Consider the following 21,749-nt stretch of genomic DNA (forward strand, 5'->3'; position numbering starts at 1 on the left):
CAAAGCTTAAATATTTGCTATATGGCTCTTTACAGAAAAAAATGTGCCAGCTCCCACTCTAGAAAATAAAATCTGCATCATTGCCTTATTACACTCTCACTTAAACATAAAGTACTTTGACACTTCCCGAACAATGCAGAAATCTTACAATGATTTAAGTCCATTTTCTCCTCCTACTCTTTGCACAATTTTAGAGTCCACCTCCAACAACTACAGAATCAGAATTTGTATCTTAACAAAATTACCCAGTTAATTCCTATGCACTTTCATGTTTGAGAAATAGTGATTTAGCTAACATTGGTGGGACCATATCACTCACCTGTGGCAGTAGACCTGTAGCGCAAGCTTTATTTTTCTTAGAAGCTCAATAGTAAATAAAGCTTTTAGAAAGATCAAGAGGAAATATCTCAATTTCCTTGACACAGGTGTGGCTGCACGGTTCCAGGTAAGACTCACATCCCACCGTCTTGTCCTGTGTCCTCACTGGCTGGCTGATGTTCAACACCTGCAGCGAGTCTCCTGTCTGACGCTGCCTGTGCTCATCCTGGAGAAAACCTGAGCAGCACATCATCTTCCTTATTCGTAAGCTCCCATCTCATTTTTGTTGAAGTGAAGGAAAAAGAAAGCATTATGTTTATGTTAAAGAGAGAGAGAGCAAAAACGGAAAGAAAGTGCTAATTTTTTATGATCTTAAAGAAAATAACTTTCTTGTGCTCCATTTCCCTGTCAGTTATCACTCATTTCTTTGCTCCCCTCTGGAGAAAATCTGCTAGAAAGAATGCTCCACACTTCTGTCTCCAACCCCTAACTTGCAATTCTCTCTCAAACACACTGCAGTCAGATTTCACCTCCCATCTTGTCTCTAGCTCTGCCTGTTGGTTTAGTGGAAGTGGCCTGAAGACGATCTCAGCTTCTAATGTACCAGAACCTAAGCTCTTTCATAGTGAAATAAATAATTCTTCCTTTGAGCACTAGAGCCTCCAAACCCACCAAACCCAAAGTTGCAGGAATACAAAGCAAAAATTTCTCTAGTGGGAAGGACCATTTCCATTGTACTGCACATTCTTTATAGAAAGATGGTACCACGTAGTAAGTGCAGGCGTTAGGTCATAAACTGCATTCTATAGGATGAAACTACAAACTCACAAGATTTTTCTTCTAAATGGCATGAAAACTGAGACTTCAGTAGTTACTCTTCGATCCTATCAAACCCACATGTTTTGGGGTGTTCAGACACAATGAGGTGTCATTGAGTTCTATGAGTGAAATGACTGTCATTTTTTTTTTTTTTTTTTAGTTAAAGTGGATCTCACAGTTGGAGATGATGCTGCATGGGATACTATGGCAATAGATAAGACACTCTTTAAGACCACTAATTTCTTGGTGAGTCTAGTTAAAGATTTGTCAATTTTGTTAATCTCTTCAGAGAACTAGTTCTTGGTTTCATTGATCTCTATTATATTTTTTGTCTCTATTTCATTTAGTTCTACTGTGATATTTGTTATTTCCTTCTCTCCATTCTCTTTGGGATTCATTTGTTCTTCCTATAGTTCCTTGAAGTGCAAAGTAAGGTTGTTTATTTGAGATTTTGTTTGTTTCTTCAGGTAGGCATTTATTGCTATAAACTTTCCTCTTAGAATTACTCTTGCTGCATCCCGTAAATTTGGGTATGCTGTATTTTCATTTTCATTTGTCTGTTAATTTTTGTTAATCTCAGGAATAAAATAGTATTTCTTTATTGTTTTATTTTGTATTTGTTTCCTTGATTATTCGTGAAGCTAAGTATCTTTTCATATACTTATTGGTTATTTGGGTTTTTTGTTCTGTGACTTGCCTGTTCATATCCTCTGCTTGCATTTCTGTTAGATTTTGTCTTTACTTATTGATTTGTAGAAGTCCTTTACGTACTTTGGATATTAATTTTTCATTATACACATAGTAAATATCTTCCCCCAGATTGAAGTTTGACTTTCAACTTTCTTTATGGTGTCCTTTTTCATGCATAACCACTTATTTAATGTAATCAAGTCTACGAATTTTTAAAGAAATTCTTTCCTGTTCCTATGATCATAAAATAGTATCCCATATTTATTCACTCAACAAATATTTGTGGAGCATCTATTAAGGTCCAGGCATTGTGCTAGGCCTTGGAGAATCAGTAGAAAACAGCACAGATAAAAATCCCTGTCCTCTTGAAGACTCAGAGAGAGGCAGATAATAAACCAAATAAGTAAGTAAAATACGTAGTATTTTAGATGGTGATCATTGCTATAGGGATACAGGAAACAGTAATGAGGGAGAAATTGGGAGATCCAGCGATAGAGTGGTTGATTTTAAATAGGGTGAAAGACCTCTCTTAGAAGATGACATTTTGTCAAAGATGTAAATGAGATGAGAGAAAGCTATGTTCAAATGCTGGGGAAGGAGCTTGCTAGTTAGAGGGAATAGTAACTGCAGTTTCTTATCTTCTTTGAGAAACAGGGAGGAGCATGGCTAGAGCAAAGTGAGCAAGAAGGAACATAGTAGGGGATGAGGTCCGAGAGGTGAGGAGGGGCCACATCATGTAGGACTTTGTAGGTTATTGCATTGACTTTGTGTTTCTTCCTGATTTCTCTTTGCACTTGATCTCTAGTTTTAAAGCATTATGATCAGAGAATATGGTCGGTATGATTTCAACCCTCTTATATTTGTTGAGGCTATCTCTGTGTCCCCGTATGTGGTCGATTCTTGAGAATGTTCCATGTGCACTAGAGAAGAATGGATAAGCAGCTGTTTTGGGATGGAACGCTTTGTAGATGTCAGTTATGACCAGTTGGACTAATGTGTCATTTAAAGATGTTATTTCCTTATTGATTTCTATTTGAATCATCTATCCATATCTGACAGTGGGGTATTTAGGTGCCCTACTATGATAGTGTTTTGGTCTGTTTCTCCCTTTAGTTCTGTTACTAATTACTTTATATATGTCAGGGGTCCCTGATTGGGAGCATAGATATTAATAAGTGTTATGTCTTCTTGGTGCATGATTCTCTTTCTCATTATGAAGTGTCTTTCTTTACCTTCTTTACTTTGAAGTCTATTTCATCTGACATTAGTACCACTACTCCCGCTTTTCTCTGAATACCATTTGCTTGAGATATCATGTTCCATCCTTTCACTTTGAGTCTATATTTGTCTTTGGAGCTGCGATGTGTCTCCTGGAGGCAGCATATGCTTGGGTTTTGTTTTTTGATCCATTCTGCAACTCTATGCCTTTTTATTGGTGAGTTCAGTCCATTTATATTTAGGGTGATTATTGAAATATGAGGTCTTCTTATACCCATTTTATCTTTTGCTTTCTGGTAGCTTGGTGTTTCCATTGCTTCCCTGTCCTGTGTTTGTTTTTTATTATTTTAGTTGGCTTTTGTGGATTTTCCCTCTGGTCCTTCTTGTTTTATGTTACATACTTCAGTTCTGAATCTTTGGCATGTGGTTACCATTACGAATGTGAAAAGGATAGTTATGTATATAAAGTCGTGCATTTTCTTCTGCCCATGCTTCATCTCCATTCCCCTTTAAGAATTTAGATTTTTGAATCCCCCCTCTTTTCAGTCATTCTTCTCTCAATTTGTCTCTATGTATGTTGAATGTTCATTACTATCTTGTTATAACAATTCTCTTATTACTTAAGCTTATAATGCCCTGTTCTTAGTAAGGGTTGTACTCCTCTGCTTCTATTTGCCTGATAGTCACTTTACTCCTAATTATGTTTTTGTTTTTTGTTTTTTGTCGTTTTTTTTTTTCGGTGAACTGACCCCTTTCAGTATTTCCTGTAGTGCAGACCTTGTAGTGGAGAATTCCCTCATTTTTTGTATGTCTGATAAAGTCTTAATTTCTCCTTCATATCTAAAGGAGAGCTTAGCTGGATACATTATTCTAGGCTGGTAGTTCCTTTCACTTTGTAGTTTAAATATTTGATTCCACTCCTTTCTGGCTTGTAAGGTTTGCGCTGAGAAGTCCAAGGATAATCTAATGGGTTTACCTTTATAAGTTACTATTTTTTTCTCCCTCGCTGCCTTGAGAATTCTATGTCATTGAATTTTGATAACTTTAATATAATGTGTCTTTGTGAAAGCCTTTTTGGGTTGAGATAATTTGATGTTCTTTTGACTTCTTGAATTCCAAGCTCCAGCTCATTCCTTAGATTTGGGAAATTCTCATCTGCTATTTGTCCGAAGATGCTTTCTAGTCCCTGCTTCTTTTCTTTGCCTTTGATAATGCCCATTATTCTTATGTTTCCTCTCCTGATGCTATCAGCTAGTTCTTGAATTTCTCTCTCATTATTTGTCATTCTTTGGTTTCTCTCTTCTTCCTTCCGGTTTATGTCTAGATTTCTGTCTTTTGAAATCACTGATCCTTTCCTCCATTTGGTCGACTCTATTTCTCAAGCTTGCTATTTCATTTTTCAGCTCTTACAATGTATTTTTTTTTAATCTCCAGAAGATCTATTGTGTTCTTTTTGAGGGTTTCAATCTCCTTACTCTGCTCATCTAGTTGTTTTTTTAATTCCTGAAATTGTTGATATGACTTGTTTTGGAACTCATTAAGTTTTTTCAGAAGCACTGTTAAGGGTGGAAAATTTTCAAGTGAGCCAACTAGCTAAGTCAGCTATAGGGAAGAAATATCTTTAGATACCAGAAGTTGTCCTACTTGCTTGGGTGTGGTTTAGGAGGTGTATTGTATAAGATATGATATGGCCAATGTCTGCTTTTGCAATCCACTTGTTAACCAGGGTGTGGCCCTAGGTGATGTATTGTGCTAATGGCCAACTTCTGCTTCTGTAATCTGCTTGCCTGTTCTAAGCTTTGTAACTGCCTCACTGTCAAACCCCGGGGCTGATCTCCTCTAACCCTGCATGGTAGAGAGTCATGCCTGGCAGGCTAATAAAGGCTCATAATTAATCTCAATTGGCTCAGCTAATAAAGGCTCATAATTAATCTCGATTGTCTCCGTGGGTCTTAGAATCATTCGCGCCATAACAGTACCATCCTGGAGTCTCTGTCATTTAAGTTGCATATTTCTGTGTCTGTAAGCTTATTTTCTGGAGATTTTTCTCTTTCTTTCTGAGATGCCTTGTCACCTTGGTTGTTCATGGTGTTTAATGGACTATTTCTCCTATTTCTCCTGGGCGTTAATGGAAGTGTATGCTACTGTTTTTCCAGAAAGAAGGTTTATTATATAAAGGTCTCTCTTGAGCCTGTTGCAAAGAAGGGGCTTTCCTTTTGGTTTCTAGTAGGTGGAGTCTAAGCCTCTTAGATCTCTGCTTTATATAAAGCCTTAAAATGCCTTTTTAAAAAATTTTCTTGCAGACATTTAATCACGCTCGGTACCCTCCATTTCAGTCCCTGTCAGTGTCAGAGACAATATGGGCAGTGTTTGCTCAGATTCCCCTGGGGCTCTGCAGTGATCAGTCTCATAGGATATGGGGGCTGCGGCTCAGCCTTGCTTTTGCAGCCAGGGCTTGTAAAGATCATCTGTTGTTTCCCTATGTTTCCATCCTTCTTCTCTGTCTTCAGCCCTGATGATGGGCTCTTCTGCCCAGCAGGGATTGCTCACAGCAGTCCCAGGCAGGACTGTTCAGGGAAGTTCCCATGCCTTCATCACCCCGCCTCCTCCTGTAGGGAGCTCTGGCTGCGAGAGGCAGCTGCTTCATTTCTCCCAGTCCACCACCCGACACCCAGGGTTCTGACTTGTGGTGGCTCTTATGCGCAGATCCCACGCTCAGACGTGCAGCTGTGCAGGTTGATTGATTTGTTGCATTTTAGATGTTAGCTTATTGTTGTTTCTAGGAAAGATTTTGAGATGTTTCTCACTCAGCCATGTTTCCACCAACTTTGATTTCTTCACCAGCAGGATGAACAGAGCCTCTATCATCTACGCCAATTTTTTTCACACTAGCGTGTCTCTTTATAAGTGAGGGGAACCTTTTGCAGAGGCCCCCGGCAGCCTTTCCATAAGTCTGGTTGTTCAAAATCAGGTCACATACTGACAAAACCAACTGGTGGCAAGAGGAATACCACCACTAGCCTTAGACCAATCAGGATTCACACTGCGGTGAAGGAGGAGGTCACTTTACTGAGCACATGCCTATGCTGAGAGTGAACTTGAACAGTATTAGGATTGTGTCAGCAAGGAAGTAGTGGATGTGGGGATTCTACTAGAATGACTGTGCCCTAAGGACAAGGACACAATCAGACTTTTCAGGCATTACTGGACACTGGCTTTGAACTGACACTAATTCTCAGAAGGTTGGGGTTATTAAGAGATTCTTGTTATCATTTTATAGAGGAGAAAACCGAGGCAGAATAACAGCAGGTTTCAAAGAACAGGAAATAAACCTACTCTATCCTGGTTCAAATTCTGGCTCTGCACTTAGAAGAGGTGAACCCTTGGCCGAGTTCCTCACTACACTGGGCCTCAACTTCCTTGCATGAAACACAGTGCTGATTCTACGTCCTTTCTGGATGCTGTTTGCCAGGACCTGGTCCAAGACTTGGTATAGGGTAGATGCTCTGTGGTCACTTCTTAATTATCATCAGAGAGGCTGAGCAACTTGTCCAAGGTATTGTACTGTTGAGTACAAAAAATGGAGGAGGATTTTGACTTGCCCAAAGTAGTTTAGTAAGGAATAAAGGTGTGACTCAAGTTGACAAGTCTAGGCACAGGAGATCTGCAGGTGAAAGGGGAATCAGATGACCCTTTCAGTTCTCTATACTTTACAAGGTGACCAGGTGCCAAACCCCTCTACCATGGAGTGGTTATATTCCCCAGAAGGCTGGAATAGGAAATAGATAAGTGTGTGGCTTGTTTCTGCTCTGTCCCTAAAGGCCACTTCCTTGTAGAGTTCTTGTTGACAACATTCAGGGAATTCCATCCTGGCATCCCCAACGGGGATGGTGTCAGGAGGCAGAGGGATGGCCCTCCCCAGCTCCCCTAGGATAGTCTGACGAGGAGGCAGGACCATAAGGCATCAGCAGCTTGGCCCACTGGGGGGAGCTTGGCATGGCTGAGGCTCCCTCTATCCGCGCTCCAGGACCTGAGGAGCAAGGCCTTCAGGAGCCAGGGCTGGCCTGGCCGAGTGCAGACAGCTGCACAATGCAGAGAAGGCAGATGCTTCTGCCTCCAACCTCTCAGAAACATAGGGTTTTTCTGAAGACTAGGTTGCCTGGAATACCGACTCCCTAGACTCAGTTGCCCACGGGGCTTCCTATTCAGTCTCTTTCCCATGAGAGCAAGTGACAGCCTCTCCGTGACTTATTTCTGCGGATACCCCAGGGGTGCGAAGGTTGCTGGGCTTGGGGCTGTGCACACGATCCAGGCAACTGTCGAGGCTAGAGGTCAGAAGTGGCCAGGTCATCCAGGTCTTATCTGTGTCTATACTCCAGTATCCCTCCATCCCCCTAACCTCCTTCCCCGGGGTTCTTTCCTTGCTCCTTCATAGCTCTATCCTCTCCTATTCTTTCTTTCTTTGTAGACCTCCCTATTTTTTTCATTTATTTATTTAATTAATATTTGTTGATGGTTTTTCTGTGTCAAGCGATGTTCTAGGCTCTAAAAACAGAAGAGAATAATAAGATTCCCTGAGCTTAAGGATCTCCATGAAAGGACAGTCATGGTTTTCCTGGGACAAGCCTTTAAAAATGACAGCCCTTACTATGATCAGGACCCACTGCCTATGTTCTCTAGAGACCTGAGATATTGTAAATTAAGACAGAGAATGCTTGATAGACAGTATCTCAGAAGACCCTTTTTAAAAGCGAAATGATGTCCTCCATCTCCTGGAAATCAAATTCGACTCAGAGGGAGGCTATTATAAAGATTTACTGAGCTCCAGAATGATAATTTCCACGTCTCCTTCCATTAATTTCCTCTGCTTCCAGGGCGATCCCACAGCTTTTTACATCCAAGTGATGGGAGCTGATGGAGGAAAACTTATCATGAGAAATAGTTTGTGGCTACTACATAAGCCTTTTCTTCTAGGAAGATTCTGATCATGTCTTGTCCAGTAGTCATACCTCCTAGACTATGGTATTATAGTATTTCATGCAGATAGGGATGTTTGCATTCTTTACCTTTCCCACTTAGAGCCTGTTTGCTGGAAGCAGGCAAAGATAATGATTGAACATTCAATGCAATATACATATGATATATAATTGAAACTTGAAACCTATATAATTATATTAACCTCAATAAATTAAAAATAAAAGAAGAGTTGGATCTGAAGCCAGAGAGCCACAGTTCCAATCCCATGTCCACCACAACGACCATATAATTTGGAACTAATCACTTACTCACTCTGTGCCTTAGTTTTTCATCCAAAAAATAGAGGTAATAATACTTAACTGAGGATGAGATAAAGTTAGTGTGATGTTGCCTTGCACACAGAAATTGCTCATTAAATATTAGCTATTATTATTATTATTATTGAAATGGAGGTTATAAACTCACACATATATTCATACTTTATTACAACCATCCCAACTGAATTAGCTGGAACTAACAGAAGAGGAAAAAGTTTTTCCTGAATAGTAGATTTCAGGCTTTATATCAGAACCCTCTGGGATACTAGGATTATAACTTACCAGTAAGCACAGGCAGCTGTGAGAAATAGCGAAAGCATCTAATCAAGGTTTGGGAGTAGGAGATGGTGGTGATACCTGGAATTGAGTCATAACGCGGGAATAAGGATTGGACATGCAACAGAGTATGTGTGGGCAGCAGGGATACAGCTGGTGGTACTCTTTCGTACTGAAGAGCTAGGCAAGGGCCTGAAGGTGTGACAGTGATAGAAACTGAGCCTATTTGTTTGGTGATTATGCTTGTATGGGTAGACATGGGATGGGAGAGAGAGTGGGGGCTGAGGCTGAAGAAGTCTGCAGGGGACAGATCATTTAGAAAGGGCTCTGTGTATCTGTCTAGGCATTGGGAACTCTTAAAGGGTTTTAAGCAGGGGACAGACAGAAGCAGTGTTGTATTTTGAACAACCACTGAAGGTAGTTCCTATGGATAATGAATTGAGAGAAGAGACCAGAGGCCAGGAGACCAGGGAGGTATTGATGTATGAATACAGATGAGAAATGATGGGCTTCTGATCCAGGGCAAATGAAGGGGTGGCTCTGAGGGATATGTGTGTGGTCAACTGGTCAGGTGAGGCGGGCGGGGCTGACTTAGTGAAGACTGAGAATGGCTTGAAATGTCCTTTGAGTCTCTACTCTCACCAAAGGTAACCTCCATATGAACCTACCACAATGTTTGTATCCATTATGCTATTGATCGAAACTTGTGTATTTCCTCATTCGAGGCTATTTTGACTAGTGTTTTGAACATTTTTGTGCATGTCTTTTCTTGAACATATGTATGTATATATAAATATGTGGGGATTAGTTTAGGAAGAAAATTGCTGGGTAATATGGTATGCATATGTTCAATTTTAGGAGATACCACCAAACATTTTCCAGAGGGAATGTACAAATTTACTCTTCCATCAGCAGTATAAGGAAGTTCTGGTTACTCTAACCAACATTAGGTGTGTTTTTTTTTTTTTTTCATTTAACTCTTCTGGTGGGTGTGTAATGATGTTACATTGAGGTCTTAGTTTGCAATTCCTGGATGACTAATGATTTCGATCACCATTTCACTTGAATAATGGCTATTTATGTAGTCTTACTCTTGAATACCCGTTGGTTGTTAATGTGTAGGAGTTTTTATTATAAATATAAACATTTTTAATTCGTCATTTTATTGTAACATGTTTCATGTTTTTTCTCTATGATTTGTTCTTTTTGTGTCTGGTTTCAGAAATCTCAGTGCACTGCAAGGTGATGTAGATATTTTTCTGTGTTTGTGTCTAAAATGTATTGTTTTACCTTTACCATTTAAGTCTACAATACATCTGAAATTGCTTTTTGTGTACCATGTGAGGTAGGATTCGAAGTTTGTTTCTGTGTGAATGTCCATGTAATCCAGCAGAATTTATTAAAAAGACCATCCTTTCCTGTTTGCATTACAGGATCAACTTTGTCATAAATATGGTGACTATACATTTATGGGTCGGTTCTGGACTTTATTCTGCTTGATCGATCTATTTGTTTGTTTTTCTGCCACTTTCATGCTCACTACATATTATAGCTTTATAGTAAGTCTTAGTTTCTGGTAAGCTTTGTATTTTTCTTCAAGATTCTTGCAGTTTTCCATATAAAGTTTATAACCAGGTCGTCAATTTGTGTAGGAAAGAAAAGACTATTGGGGTTTTGACTGGGATTGCTTTGAACCTTAAATCAAATTTCCATCTTTATAATGTTGAATTGTCCAACCTATGAACATGGCATATTCCGCTATTTACTTAGGTCTTTCTAATTTCTCTAAATCATGTTTTCCTGCACATATTTCATTAGATCTATTACTACATATTTGGTTTTTAAAAATCTTCTTACAAATTATTTTCTGGTTGCTAGTATAGATAAATCCATTGGATTTTTGTATGTTTGCATGTTAATTTCAGTTTGTCTTTGAGTTCTTTTAGATTTTCTACCTATGCAATTATGTGGTCTGCAGAAAATGACAATTATTTCTTCCTTTCCAATCCTTTGGTCTTTCATTTCTTTTCCTTGACTTATTTCACTAGCTAGGACCGCCAGTACAACAGTTACTGGAAATGGTTATGGTGAACATTTTGTTTCACTTCTAATGCTGGGGAGTAAGCTATCACTACTTCACCATTCAGTATGACATTTGCTGTGGGTTACTTCTTTTATTGGAGATATTATTTATCACATTAAGAAGGAACCCTTCTATTCCTAGTTTGTGAAGGGGTTCATTTCTAGTCTTAACTGACTGTAGACATTTACCAAATGCTTTTTCTGTATCTATTGATTATATACTTTTTTCCTTCCTCCTTCCATTAACAAGATGAGTTACATCGTTAGTTTATCAAATGCCAAATCAAACTTGAATTCTTGTACTAAACACAGTTCGATTGTTGATATATTTTCCTTTTAATGTTGCTGAATTCAATTGGCTAATATACTGTTCAGGAGTTTGCCACAATGCTCGTGAGAGGGGTTTGTTTCTAGGTTTTCCTGCTTGTAATGTCTTTGTTATTTTTTGATATTTAGTTCATGCAGGTCTCATAAAATGATTTGGGGGAAATTTAACTCTTTTTCTATGCCTTGGAAGAGTTTGTTATGATTGCTATTATTCTTCTCTTAAATGTGGAAAGAATCCACCAGTAAAGCTATCTAGGTCTGGAGTTTTCTTTCTAGGAAAGTTTTAAATAATAGATTTTTTTTTTTTTTGAAAGACAGTGCACTCTTTTGACTTTTGTTTTTTCTTGTGTCAGTTTTGGTAATTTGTGTTTTTTGAGATATTTGTTCATTTCATTAATTGTCATGTGAGTTGGTATGAAAGTGTTTGTAATTTTTAAAATTTTCTTTTAAATGACTATAGGATCTGTAGTAATGTTCTTCTTTCATTCCTGATGTTGGTAATTTGTGCTTTATTTCTTTTTCTTTACCAATCTTTCTAAGGACTTATATATTAATTATTTGAAAGAATGAATTTTTGGCTTTGTTGATTTTTCTCCATTGTAAGTTGGATTATCATTTACTTGTTTTCTGCTCTTTACTATTTCATTCATACAACTTTTTTTTGGATTTGATTTGTAGCTTCTTGAGATGGAAGGTTAGCTAATTAATTTTTAGCCTATCTTCTATTCTAATACATACATTTAAATCATGAAGGAAGAAATAAATTCCCCAACAAGCACTGATAAAGTTTTATTTCCATCATCATTTAGTACACCATATGCTAATTTTCATTTGAGTTTTTTTGGGTCCAATACATTATTTAGCAGTATATGTTAATTTAAAAGGGATTGGGTACTTCCTTAAGATATATATTTTGAAATTGATTTCTAGCCAGTTTTATGATAATCTGAGAATATATTCTAAATTATTTTTATTCTTTAGTTTTTTTTTGAGCTTACATGTATAATGCAGCATATACTTAATTTTGAAAATTGTTTTATGAAGCTACAACATGTTTCCTTTTTAGTGGTATATTTTCTTCCATTCTTTCTTCCTAGTGTGTCTTTGTCCGTATATTAAGGTACATTTCTTTTTTCTTCCAAGCTTTACTAGAGACATAACTGGTATAAGATTGTGTAAGTTTAAGGGGATATATTTATATGTTGCAAAATGATTAAGGTTTGTTTCTTGCATACATTATGTACAGATTTTTTTAAAGCAGTTTGAAAATAGGCTATTTATTAAAATATTTAGCCATTTGCATTTAAAGTAATTATCTACATACTAAAGTTCATATTTACCATCTTTTCACTTATTTTCTATTTGACCTACCTGTTTTCTGTTTGAAGTAACATCATGCTGCTATCACTACACAGTGCCCGGCTAGCACCCTCTATTGCCAAAGCCTCACATTGTCAATTGACAAGAGTAATATTCATAGGATGAGGAGAGGCTTCCAGCACATTCAGACACATGGTCTCTAAGGCAGATGGGAACTTCATCTCTAAAGGTTTGGGGACTAGAACAGATATGGTGTAAATTGATGGTTGCTAGATACTTGAGTGACCAGTTTGTCCACTGAGCGATGTGGAGAAAGACTAGGGAGATTGTATATGATTAGTTTAATGTTATCGTTTTAAGGCATTGTGTTAGATGCTTCATATACATTGCCTCTACTCCTTACGAAAACTGTGAAAGATGAGTATTATTAGCCACATTTTACAGATGAGGAGACTGAGGCTGAGAGGTTAAATAACTTGTTCAAGACAGCAAATGAGTAGTGGGGCCAGAATTAAAACCCTAGCCTATCAGCCTCCAGGGCCGACATTCTTGCTAGACGACTGTACTTTACATGGTACTTAAATGAGTATGATTCTCTTACAGGCCCCACCATGTGGATGTCTCCAAGGCAGAACCAAAGCTGGGTTTCCGAATTTATCCTGCTTGGCTTCTCCAGTGACCCCTTGTCCAAAAGGATCCTCTTCATTGCCTTCCTTCTCCTCTACCTGAGCTCAGTCCTGGGCAATGGGCTGATTGTCACCCTGATCTATCTGAACATGCATCTTCATACTCCCATGTACTTCTTCCTCTGTATCCTCTCCCTGTTGGACATGAGCTACATCACTACCACCATGCCCCAGATGTTGGTACATCTTCTTGCTCATTCTCAGACTATCTCCTTTGCTGGCTGTTGGCTACAGATGTATATGTTTGGTGCCCTGGGCTTGACTGAGTGCATTTTATTTGTAGTCATGGCTTATGACCGATACATAGCCATCTGTCACCCACTGCATTATACTGTCATCCTCAGCTGGGGCCTGTGTGCACGCCTGGCAGCTGGGGCCGGGGCCTGTGGTTTCTTCTTCTCTCTGATCCATACTTTCTTCACCATGAGGCTGCCATACTGTGGGCCCAACGTGGTCAACCACTACTTATGTGAAGGCCCCTCGGTACGAAGCTTGGCTTGCATGGATACCCATCTCATTGAGATGGTGGACCAGGTTATCAGTGTGCTCATGCTTGTTGTCCCACTTTCCCTCATTTTTGCCTCTTACATCCGCATTGGCCAGGCCATTCTCAAGATCAAGTCCACACAAGGCCGCTGCAAGGCTTTCTCCACCTGTGCTTCCCACCTGACTGTGGTCACACTCTTCTATACTCCAGTCACCTACATCTACATGAGGCCCAACTCCAGCTCTTCCCCTGAGCAAGACAAGCATATTACACTCCTTTACAATGTCTTCAATGTCCTGCTCAACCCTTTGGTCTATAGTCTGAGGAACAAGGACATCAAAGTGGCTTTTCTCAAAGTGATGGGGCATGGTCGCATGTACTCATGAACTGGGATCCAGGAGGGGCCTGGGATAGATTGTCCAATGCTGAAGAAAGGAATAACACCTACAGTGTACACAACCAACATTGTTCATTTGCACCAACGTAGTGTTTGGTCACAGGAACAAATGTGTCACATAAAACCAATGTGGCTGTCTTGGTCAGCTTGCTACACTGTGGTGCAGTGGATTACAGCACCAAGAATTCTTTTACTGTTCATGTTCCATGTCATTGATAGGTGTCCTGTGTCCTTCTGCCATTGGATTCTTGGGTTCAACCTGAAGGAAGAGTCCCTATCTGAAACATGCCATGCTTAGGACACAGGGAAAAGAATACTGGCTGACATACATGATGACTCTTAAATTTCTGCTCAGACGTGACACACATCTCTTTGCTCACATTTTATTGGCCAAAGCAAGTCACATGGTCAAGCCTAATGGTAAAAGAGGAGGAAGTATCATTTATCCCCAGAGAAAAGTAATGCAATTCACGTGGCAATGGTTATGGATATATAATCCCTCTACAGCAAGAGCAGTAAATAATGAAGTTGATAATGTAATGTAACATAATGGCATTGGAACCAATAGAATACATGAAACCCACATGAAACATGGTAACTGTAAGTGATGTAGAACAGGAACACAGTAGAAGAGTAAGGTGAAGTAGGCATGCGGTGTTATATGTAAACAATAAATATCTGTAGACAACATTGAAAATAAGCCAATGGTATATGGAAGCAATGCCGCTCATGGACCTGATGTGGTGCATGGAACCAATACAGCTCAAGGAGCTAACACAGTGTACTCTGCATTGTGTTGTGGAAGGACACGGAACCTAACATTAAGGACCTGGGTTCTAGCACATGCTTGCCAACTTGTTTTGTGACTTTGGACAGTTTACTTCCTTCATCTAGGTCTTACTTTCTTCATTTATAAAATGAGCACTTTAAATTTAATGGTCTCTCTCTCTAAAATTCCATACCCTGGTAGGTGGAGTGCATGAAATTGCAATAAACTTGTAAATCCTCTGTAAACCATTAGATGAATAAATAAACCACAGAAAAATAAGAGTTGCTCTTGTGTGTTAACCTCCTGTAAACCATATGGGCAGCACATATAGCAGTGACTTATTATTTTAAGAAATCTAAATGACATATGGATTTCTCTAAGAATCCTGGCACAGAGCCTCAGAGTTAGCATAGACATGCGGGTCTCTTCCAGGCTCCAGTGGACCTGGGTCTCTGGGATAAGTCAATTTAGTTTCAGCATTTCTTATGCATACATTATGGCCCAGCCAGTATCAGGCCCCATGGAAACCAAGAGAGATATGTGGAGAAATTTACAGTCATGAAACTGTAATCCAGAATCCAGTGACCTGTGGTGACCGACGACCTCACAGCACTGAAGTTCCCTCAGTGGGTGTCAGATGCAGAAGACCAGGTTATATCTCACCCCACTCCTGCCCACCACTGCACACCTTAGCACTTTGTAAGCCCTCTGGAGGTTGGAGTCCGGGAGAGCGGAAGGGAAAACCCAAGAAGATAAAATTATTTCTCCACCAGTGGTATAATAGCCTAAAATAGAAATTAAGTTTAATTATTGAAAAACCAAGCTGCAAAATTCTGAGGAAATAAACAGAGTTAAATGATAGAGAAAAGTGGAAGAGGGAAATCTACTTATTGAGAGCTGACAGGTAGACCCTTGTGAGAGAAGAAGATTTAGCAGATGCCTGAGGATGAGAAGGAATCACCCGTTCAAATAGTCAGGAGAAGGGCATTTCAGGAAAGGGGACAGCAGGCACAAAGGCCCCAAGTCAAAAGAGGATTCCATTGTCCATGGATCTGGAAGAAGGGTCATGTGGTCATAATAACGGCCCCATAAGAAGAGCCCTATTAGAAAATTCACTCTAGATGGGAATGCTTGGGTTCTTCTTATGGGAGCGGTGCAGTTTTATGGATGACAGACTCCACTGTGGGTGTGACTTGAGGAGAATGGAAAGGAGATGGGAGCAAAGGTCATTGGGGATGAGAACGTCCGGGACTCACAGTCCCAGAGTGAGAATAAAGAATCACTCTTTCAAAGAACTGCAGGCGATGTGGTGTTCTCAGGGAGAATTGCAGGTTAAGGATATTAGGAGGAGAAGTTGCTGATTATGGTGCTGAAGCTGACAAAGAAGGAGAACTAGGGAAAGAACTGGAGAACTCTATGCTTGTAATTTACATATGTTTATTGTACATAATCATTCTCTTATTTCTTATCACCATTTAAAAGGTATTCAATATATATTTGATGCTAACATTATAATATTGTTTTCAGGTAACAGACTATTCAGTGAGATTGTGTTTGAATTTGAGGAGTAATTAATATAGTCTATGATCTCCTTCACTTATAAGGAGAGATGTATATTATTAGGTAAAAATATCGAGTTTTGTTTGTTGTAAAGGAGTTTGAATGTTCATAGAGGGATACATATGGAAGCTGATTAGCTGAAAGTCTGGACTCTAACGTATACCATTTATTACCTCTCGATTCCAAATGCAGCTTTCAATTTATACTATCTAATAAACAGCAAAATTCCCTTAAATATTTCTCTTTTAAAATAAGCATGATGCTAAACTTTCTTAGAAGGCCTGGAGGGACACTGCAGGAAGAATGAGGTTCCCTGCATTTTCCAGCCAGAGCCGCTTGCAACCCAGAAGTCACAATGACTTGGAGTCTCAGTCTGGCTGCCCTCTATTTGTGGAAATCTGAGCTCCACACTGCCTGATTCCCTCTAGAAGCCCTGGCGTGTTCTTCACGCAGCCACCTTGTGCACTTGCATCAAGCCTCTACCAGCATGCGTACAGCACCTGTAGTTTTTAGGGTCACAGAATGAGAAGTTATTCAATCTGCAAACACATGCACTATGGAGGCTTTCTGTCCCATTAGCACCCAGCATCTAATTGTATGTTCACACCACTGTTTGCAAATTGCCGGCTCCCTTACCTATACTCTGGAAGATGGCCTATACTGCGCAACTCCAGAGGAACTCTGCTTTGCCAAACCAGTGAAATCTTCTACTTTTCACGTGAAACAAAATTCCTCCAATGAATTCTGAATCCCTCCCAGGTCTGTCCTAATTTGACTCCTATCTCTTGGCCCTCGGATACTACATAGTGTTTCCTTATGTCTTATAGTTACTCTCGTCATAGTTAATATTTCTTTATATTAAATCTCCCCTGTTTAACTTTTTGAGTAGTTTCTATCTCCTTATTGGACAAAAACGTTATAGTCTCTCTAACCCTTCAAAGTAAGTATTATTATCTCCATTTTACCAAAGAAAAACTGAGACTCAGAAAACTCATGTTCAGGGTGCTTAGGGAGTCATATCCTAAGCCCACAATTAGTAAACGAAGGGGCTGAGATTTTAACTCTGCTCTGTTTTTCCATCTCTTGTTGCTACCGCCCAAAATTTTCAACCTTTAGGCTTCCATCTATGTCTTATGTTCCTTCCATAATGAGCATCATCTCCTCTTCATAGAGGTTTCTCTCTGAAATTCTGTTTCCTAAAAATAAGGCATATTCCAAATCTTCCCTTTGTCCTCCATCTCCTACCATTGTACTACTATCTTGATGTAGTCTGGATACATGATCAACTCTTATAATGTTTCTACTACCCTTACCTTTGCCTTGTGACTTGGGGACCAGGTACATCCTGCTGATCGTTCTGTATGGCGCCTGACAGCTCTCTCTCCCAATACCTCAGCATCTCTCCTAAACACCCTTCCTTATTAAATTCCAAAGCTTGTTCAGTAAATGTCCTATAACCAGCTGCAAAATGTGAAGTCAAATATTATCCTTCCTTATACAAGTTATAATCATCACAATGCCACCAATACCACAATCATCATTAATTCCTTATTGAGTTCACAGCACTTCTCTGACATCTGGTTGCATTGAATGTGTATCACCTCTACCTGAACCATCACTTTTATTGATAGCTCTTAGTTAATGAAGGCTCAACAATTCTGATGCTAAAGAGGCTCAACATTAATCAGAAAGAGGCTTAATAGTTTGAATAAAACACAAGTGCTTTCTTAGAACTCTATCTACTGTTCGGCCTCTTGATGTTTGAGGATAGCCCAGCTGCAGAAGCCATCAAAAATTACCAGACAAGTACCCACCTTCACGTCTCCCCAAATAGAAGTCAATAATTTTTACCTGTCCATCAGATTATGGGAGGGAATGCGGTAGAAACAACACAGAACATGTAGTTTTAGGTCTGGTTGTGGCCTTTTGTGCTCCAGTGGCCTCACTCAGAGACCCTGCCCCAGCCTGTTAACTTGAGGAAAGCCCTCTTCACATCTTTGTTTCTGAAGCTATGATGATGGGGTTGAGAAAGGCAGACATGACATTGTAGAACAGAGCCAGTTTCTTGTCCCGCTCTGGGGAGGCATCGGCCCCAGGCTTCATGTACATAAACATGGCAGGTCCACAGAACATGGTTACCATGGTGAAGTGGGAGGCACAGGTGGAGAAAGCCTTGAGTCGACCCTGGATCGAAGAGATTCTTAAGATGGTGGCAAAGATGCGAATATAAGAGGTCAGAAAGAAGGAAAGGGATACCAGGAGAAAGATGAATCCCAGAATGAAATCAATTCAGTCATTGACGGAGGTGTCTGCACAGGCCAATTTTAGACAGCAGAAATCTCACAGAAGAAGTGATTGATCTCATTGGGGCCACAGTAAGGCAGGCGCATTGTGAAGACAATGTAGACTAGAGAACAGCTGGCATCTCACAATCCACAAAAGATCACGATAGCCCCACACAGCCATGGGCTCATGATAACCTTGGACCTAAGTAGGTGGCAGATGGCTAAATACCTATCATAGGCCATGACAGAGAACAACCAGCCCTCAGTGGTGCCCAGCACCAGAAAGATGTACATCTGGGTCGCACATCCAATGTAGGAGATAGTTTTCTTCTGGCAGACCAGATACACCAACATCTGGGCACAGCGGTGATTACATAACTCATGTCTAGCATGGAGAGGACTCTGAGGAAGAAGTACATGGGTGTGTGGAGGCGGAAGTCCAGGTGAATCAAAGTGACAATGAGCCCATTGTCTGCAAATATAGAGGGTAGAGGAAGGGAAAGATGTTGAAGAGGATTATATTAATTTTTGAATCCCTGAAGAAAACCAGAAGAACGAACTCAGACACCGAGCTGTGGTTCTCCCAGGAAAAATATTTCATTCTTCTTCAGCTTCAGAAAGAGAATTATACCTGCTCATGGCCCAGCTTAGCCTCATATTCAAGGAACATGGTCATCCAGTGGTTATTTGGATCCTACTAAGGAATAATATCAATTCAAAGATAAAGGTCTACGTGGGGTGAAGCTACATTTGAGAAGGGGAGGGAAACCTTCATGGAAATTTGTGTTTCTCAGCCCCAAATCTTTTTTCAAGACCTCCATGGTTTTATTTCATTCTGTCTATCAGCTCCCGCAAAGCCATCTGCTTTCCTTCCCTTCAGGAGCTACCAACACATAGTGCATTGCTTGCGGGCTCTTTTCTCCTAGTCCTGGCTGAAGAATGAGATGATGAAGATTTGAAGCTCTCCTTCCTTTTATCAGGAGACAAGCAGTAAGAACACTTTCCTTTGAGGCTTTAAACATCTGATTACTCTAGTTATATAGACAGGGTGACTCAGATATGTGGAGCAGATCTATAACTCCAGAAACCTTAAAAGTATTTAGAAAGTATTACCCAGGTCTCTGTATCTTGAATCTTTTGGCCTTCTGGAAGCTTCCTCACATCTGATTTTCTTTAGTTGGTGTCTTTCACTGCTCTGCCTTTTCCTGGCCTTACCCATAACTAAAGGAAAGGGTCTTCGTGCTTGACCCTAAAGCTATAAGTGAGGCAAAATAACAGCTGTCTTTTTTTTTTTTTTTTGCTTAAAGACAGATTTGGCATCTCTAAGTCCTTTCAGCCTGGTGGGAATACTTCTTCCAATGGTAAGCTATCCTTTAGAGTCCCTTTCTCTCCTGGACCTGAGATTCGTGATAGCCAGTGAGCCCCAGTTAAAGACTGTGCTTGAGTTTAATTTATTTCTTCACAGTTAACACTGATTCTGTGATGCCATAGAACGTGGTGTATTCTAATGCAGGAGCATGGAATTTGGAATCAGAGGACTTGAATTCAAGTTTTAGTACTTCTACTCTGGCCCTGTTCGAGCAATGAAATCTCTTTGACACTCAATTTCCCAGGGAGAGATCCCATGAGAAGCAATACATGATATGTGTGAAGTACCTAGCATTGAGTCTAGCACAGGGCTGGAACTCAGTAATTCTAGTTTCCATCAAATCCTCTTTCTCATGGTGTCACTTATCAGATGGTCAACATTTATCGAATTGTCAAGAAATGGTCTTTGCTGACCATTTAATAAACGATAACATGAGGAAGAGAATTTGATGCACATCTTACCTATCAGGCCCTGTAGTAGGAGCTGCAGATAAATGCACAAATAAGATGTGGTATTAAACTTGCTGACCCGTGAGAGGATCAGACAAAATGTCTAGGATGCATTGTGACCAGTTATGCTGGTGAGCAGGAGGAATTCTGGTTCACAACATCTGGAAGAGTTAAGGACTTGGCCGTCTCTCTATGCTCTTCTCTTCCAGTTTCATCTGGACCTGATGCCTGGACCATTGCAGGAGTCTCTCAATAGGCATCCCACTCCCAGTCCCTGCTACATACTTGGTGACTAGAATATAGCTCAGAAATGAAGAAAAGAGGAGAGTTCAGAGGAAAGAGGGATAGAAGGGCCAGGGAGAGATGAATATGGGGCTCCAAGCTCACTATGACCCTCCTTTGAGCCACCACAGGTAATGGCCTAGGGCTGTGCCAGAGAGGAATGCCAGGACATCATTATCCCCTTTGAAGGTGGTTACTTCCCTCCGCTTCCCCAACGAGAGCATCACAGCTCTTCCCAATTTCAGTGTCTTCCTCCAGCTCAATGACTGCCCTGAACCTTCAATCAACACCTTTCCCTTACTTATCATCGCTACCTTTATCTCTCCTACCAGTGTCTTTTCCCATATCCACAGTGGGCTGCAGAGGAGGCCAACTGCCTCAGTTCCATAGCAACATTTTTCACTTCCATCCACTTTTCTCCCCACCTTATCCAAGGAGCACAGCCAAAAGACAAATAAAGAGGAAGAAAGATAAAGAGATAGAGAAATCAATGAATACAGGAGGACAGAGGTTGGGAAGCTGAGCATATAGATGCTTAGGCTTGGAGGGTCTGATGTGAATAGGAAGGAGGTGGAGGAACACAGTAGGACAGAGAAAGGAACAGGTAGGGAAGCATCAGACAGAGGATGTCTAGGGGTGGGTCTGCATGGCTCTGGCCCCTGCCAGTGCCCAACCTTTCCTTACCTGATACTGGGCTCTCTGTAGGATGAGCCAGGAGCCTGCTAGATTCCCATTTAATATTTGATCCTCAGGGAGGACAAATCAGGCACCTTCTTAATAAGCTTGTGTGCTGTGGGATTCTCCAGGCCCCCAGCAGCCTTCCTCAGCCCTAAGCATGCATTTATCATCCCAGCTTGCACTCAAGGCCTGTACACCCACCAGACTCCTCCTCCACGCCCCACAGGCCTCTACCTACTCCACCTCACAGCTCAAGTGGATTTATGTGTGAACATCAATTAGAGTAAGTGCACAGACAGAGAAGTACAGGGGCGAGGGCTAGGCAGGCATGCCAGGGAAGAATTTTATGTTCCATAAAGAATGAATAGGTGTTTCCAGGCAGATTGTCAGGGAAGGACTCTATTCTGATCTCAGCCAGAGTGCCCTACTTCACTGTCTCCATC

At 40.4% G+C, this 21,749-nt stretch overlaps 1 protein-coding gene and 1 pseudogene across 1 annotated transcript; one reads left to right on the plus strand and one right to left on the minus strand.

Annotated features, from left to right (window-relative positions):
- The first annotated feature begins 12,955 nt into the window (after positions 1 to 12,955).
- Positions 12,956 to 13,903, plus strand: LOC105297178 (olfactory receptor 2A12-like). Its single transcript, XM_011367689.1, has one exon. It carries the CDS (start codon positions 12,956 to 12,958, stop codon positions 13,901 to 13,903), a length of 948 nt encoding a protein of 315 aa, XP_011365991.1.
- Positions 13,904 to 18,185: 4,282 nt separating this feature from the next.
- Positions 18,186 to 19,129, minus strand: LOC105297179 (annotated as a pseudogene).
- Positions 19,130 to 21,749: the final 2,620 nt, after the last annotated feature.

This window comes from Pteropus vampyrus, unplaced genomic scaffold (genome assembly GCF_000151845.1).
Source record: "Pteropus vampyrus isolate Shadow unplaced genomic scaffold, Pvam_2.0 Scaffold135, whole genome shotgun sequence".
Lineage (NCBI taxonomy): Eukaryota > Metazoa > Chordata > Mammalia > Chiroptera > Pteropodidae > Pteropus > Pteropus vampyrus.

What these genes read in the sequence shown, in the direction of transcription:
- LOC105297178 (XM_011367689.1), top strand. Translation starts at nt 12,956, where the DNA reads ATGTGGATGTCTCCAAGGCAGAACCAAAGCTGGGTTTCCGAATTTATC.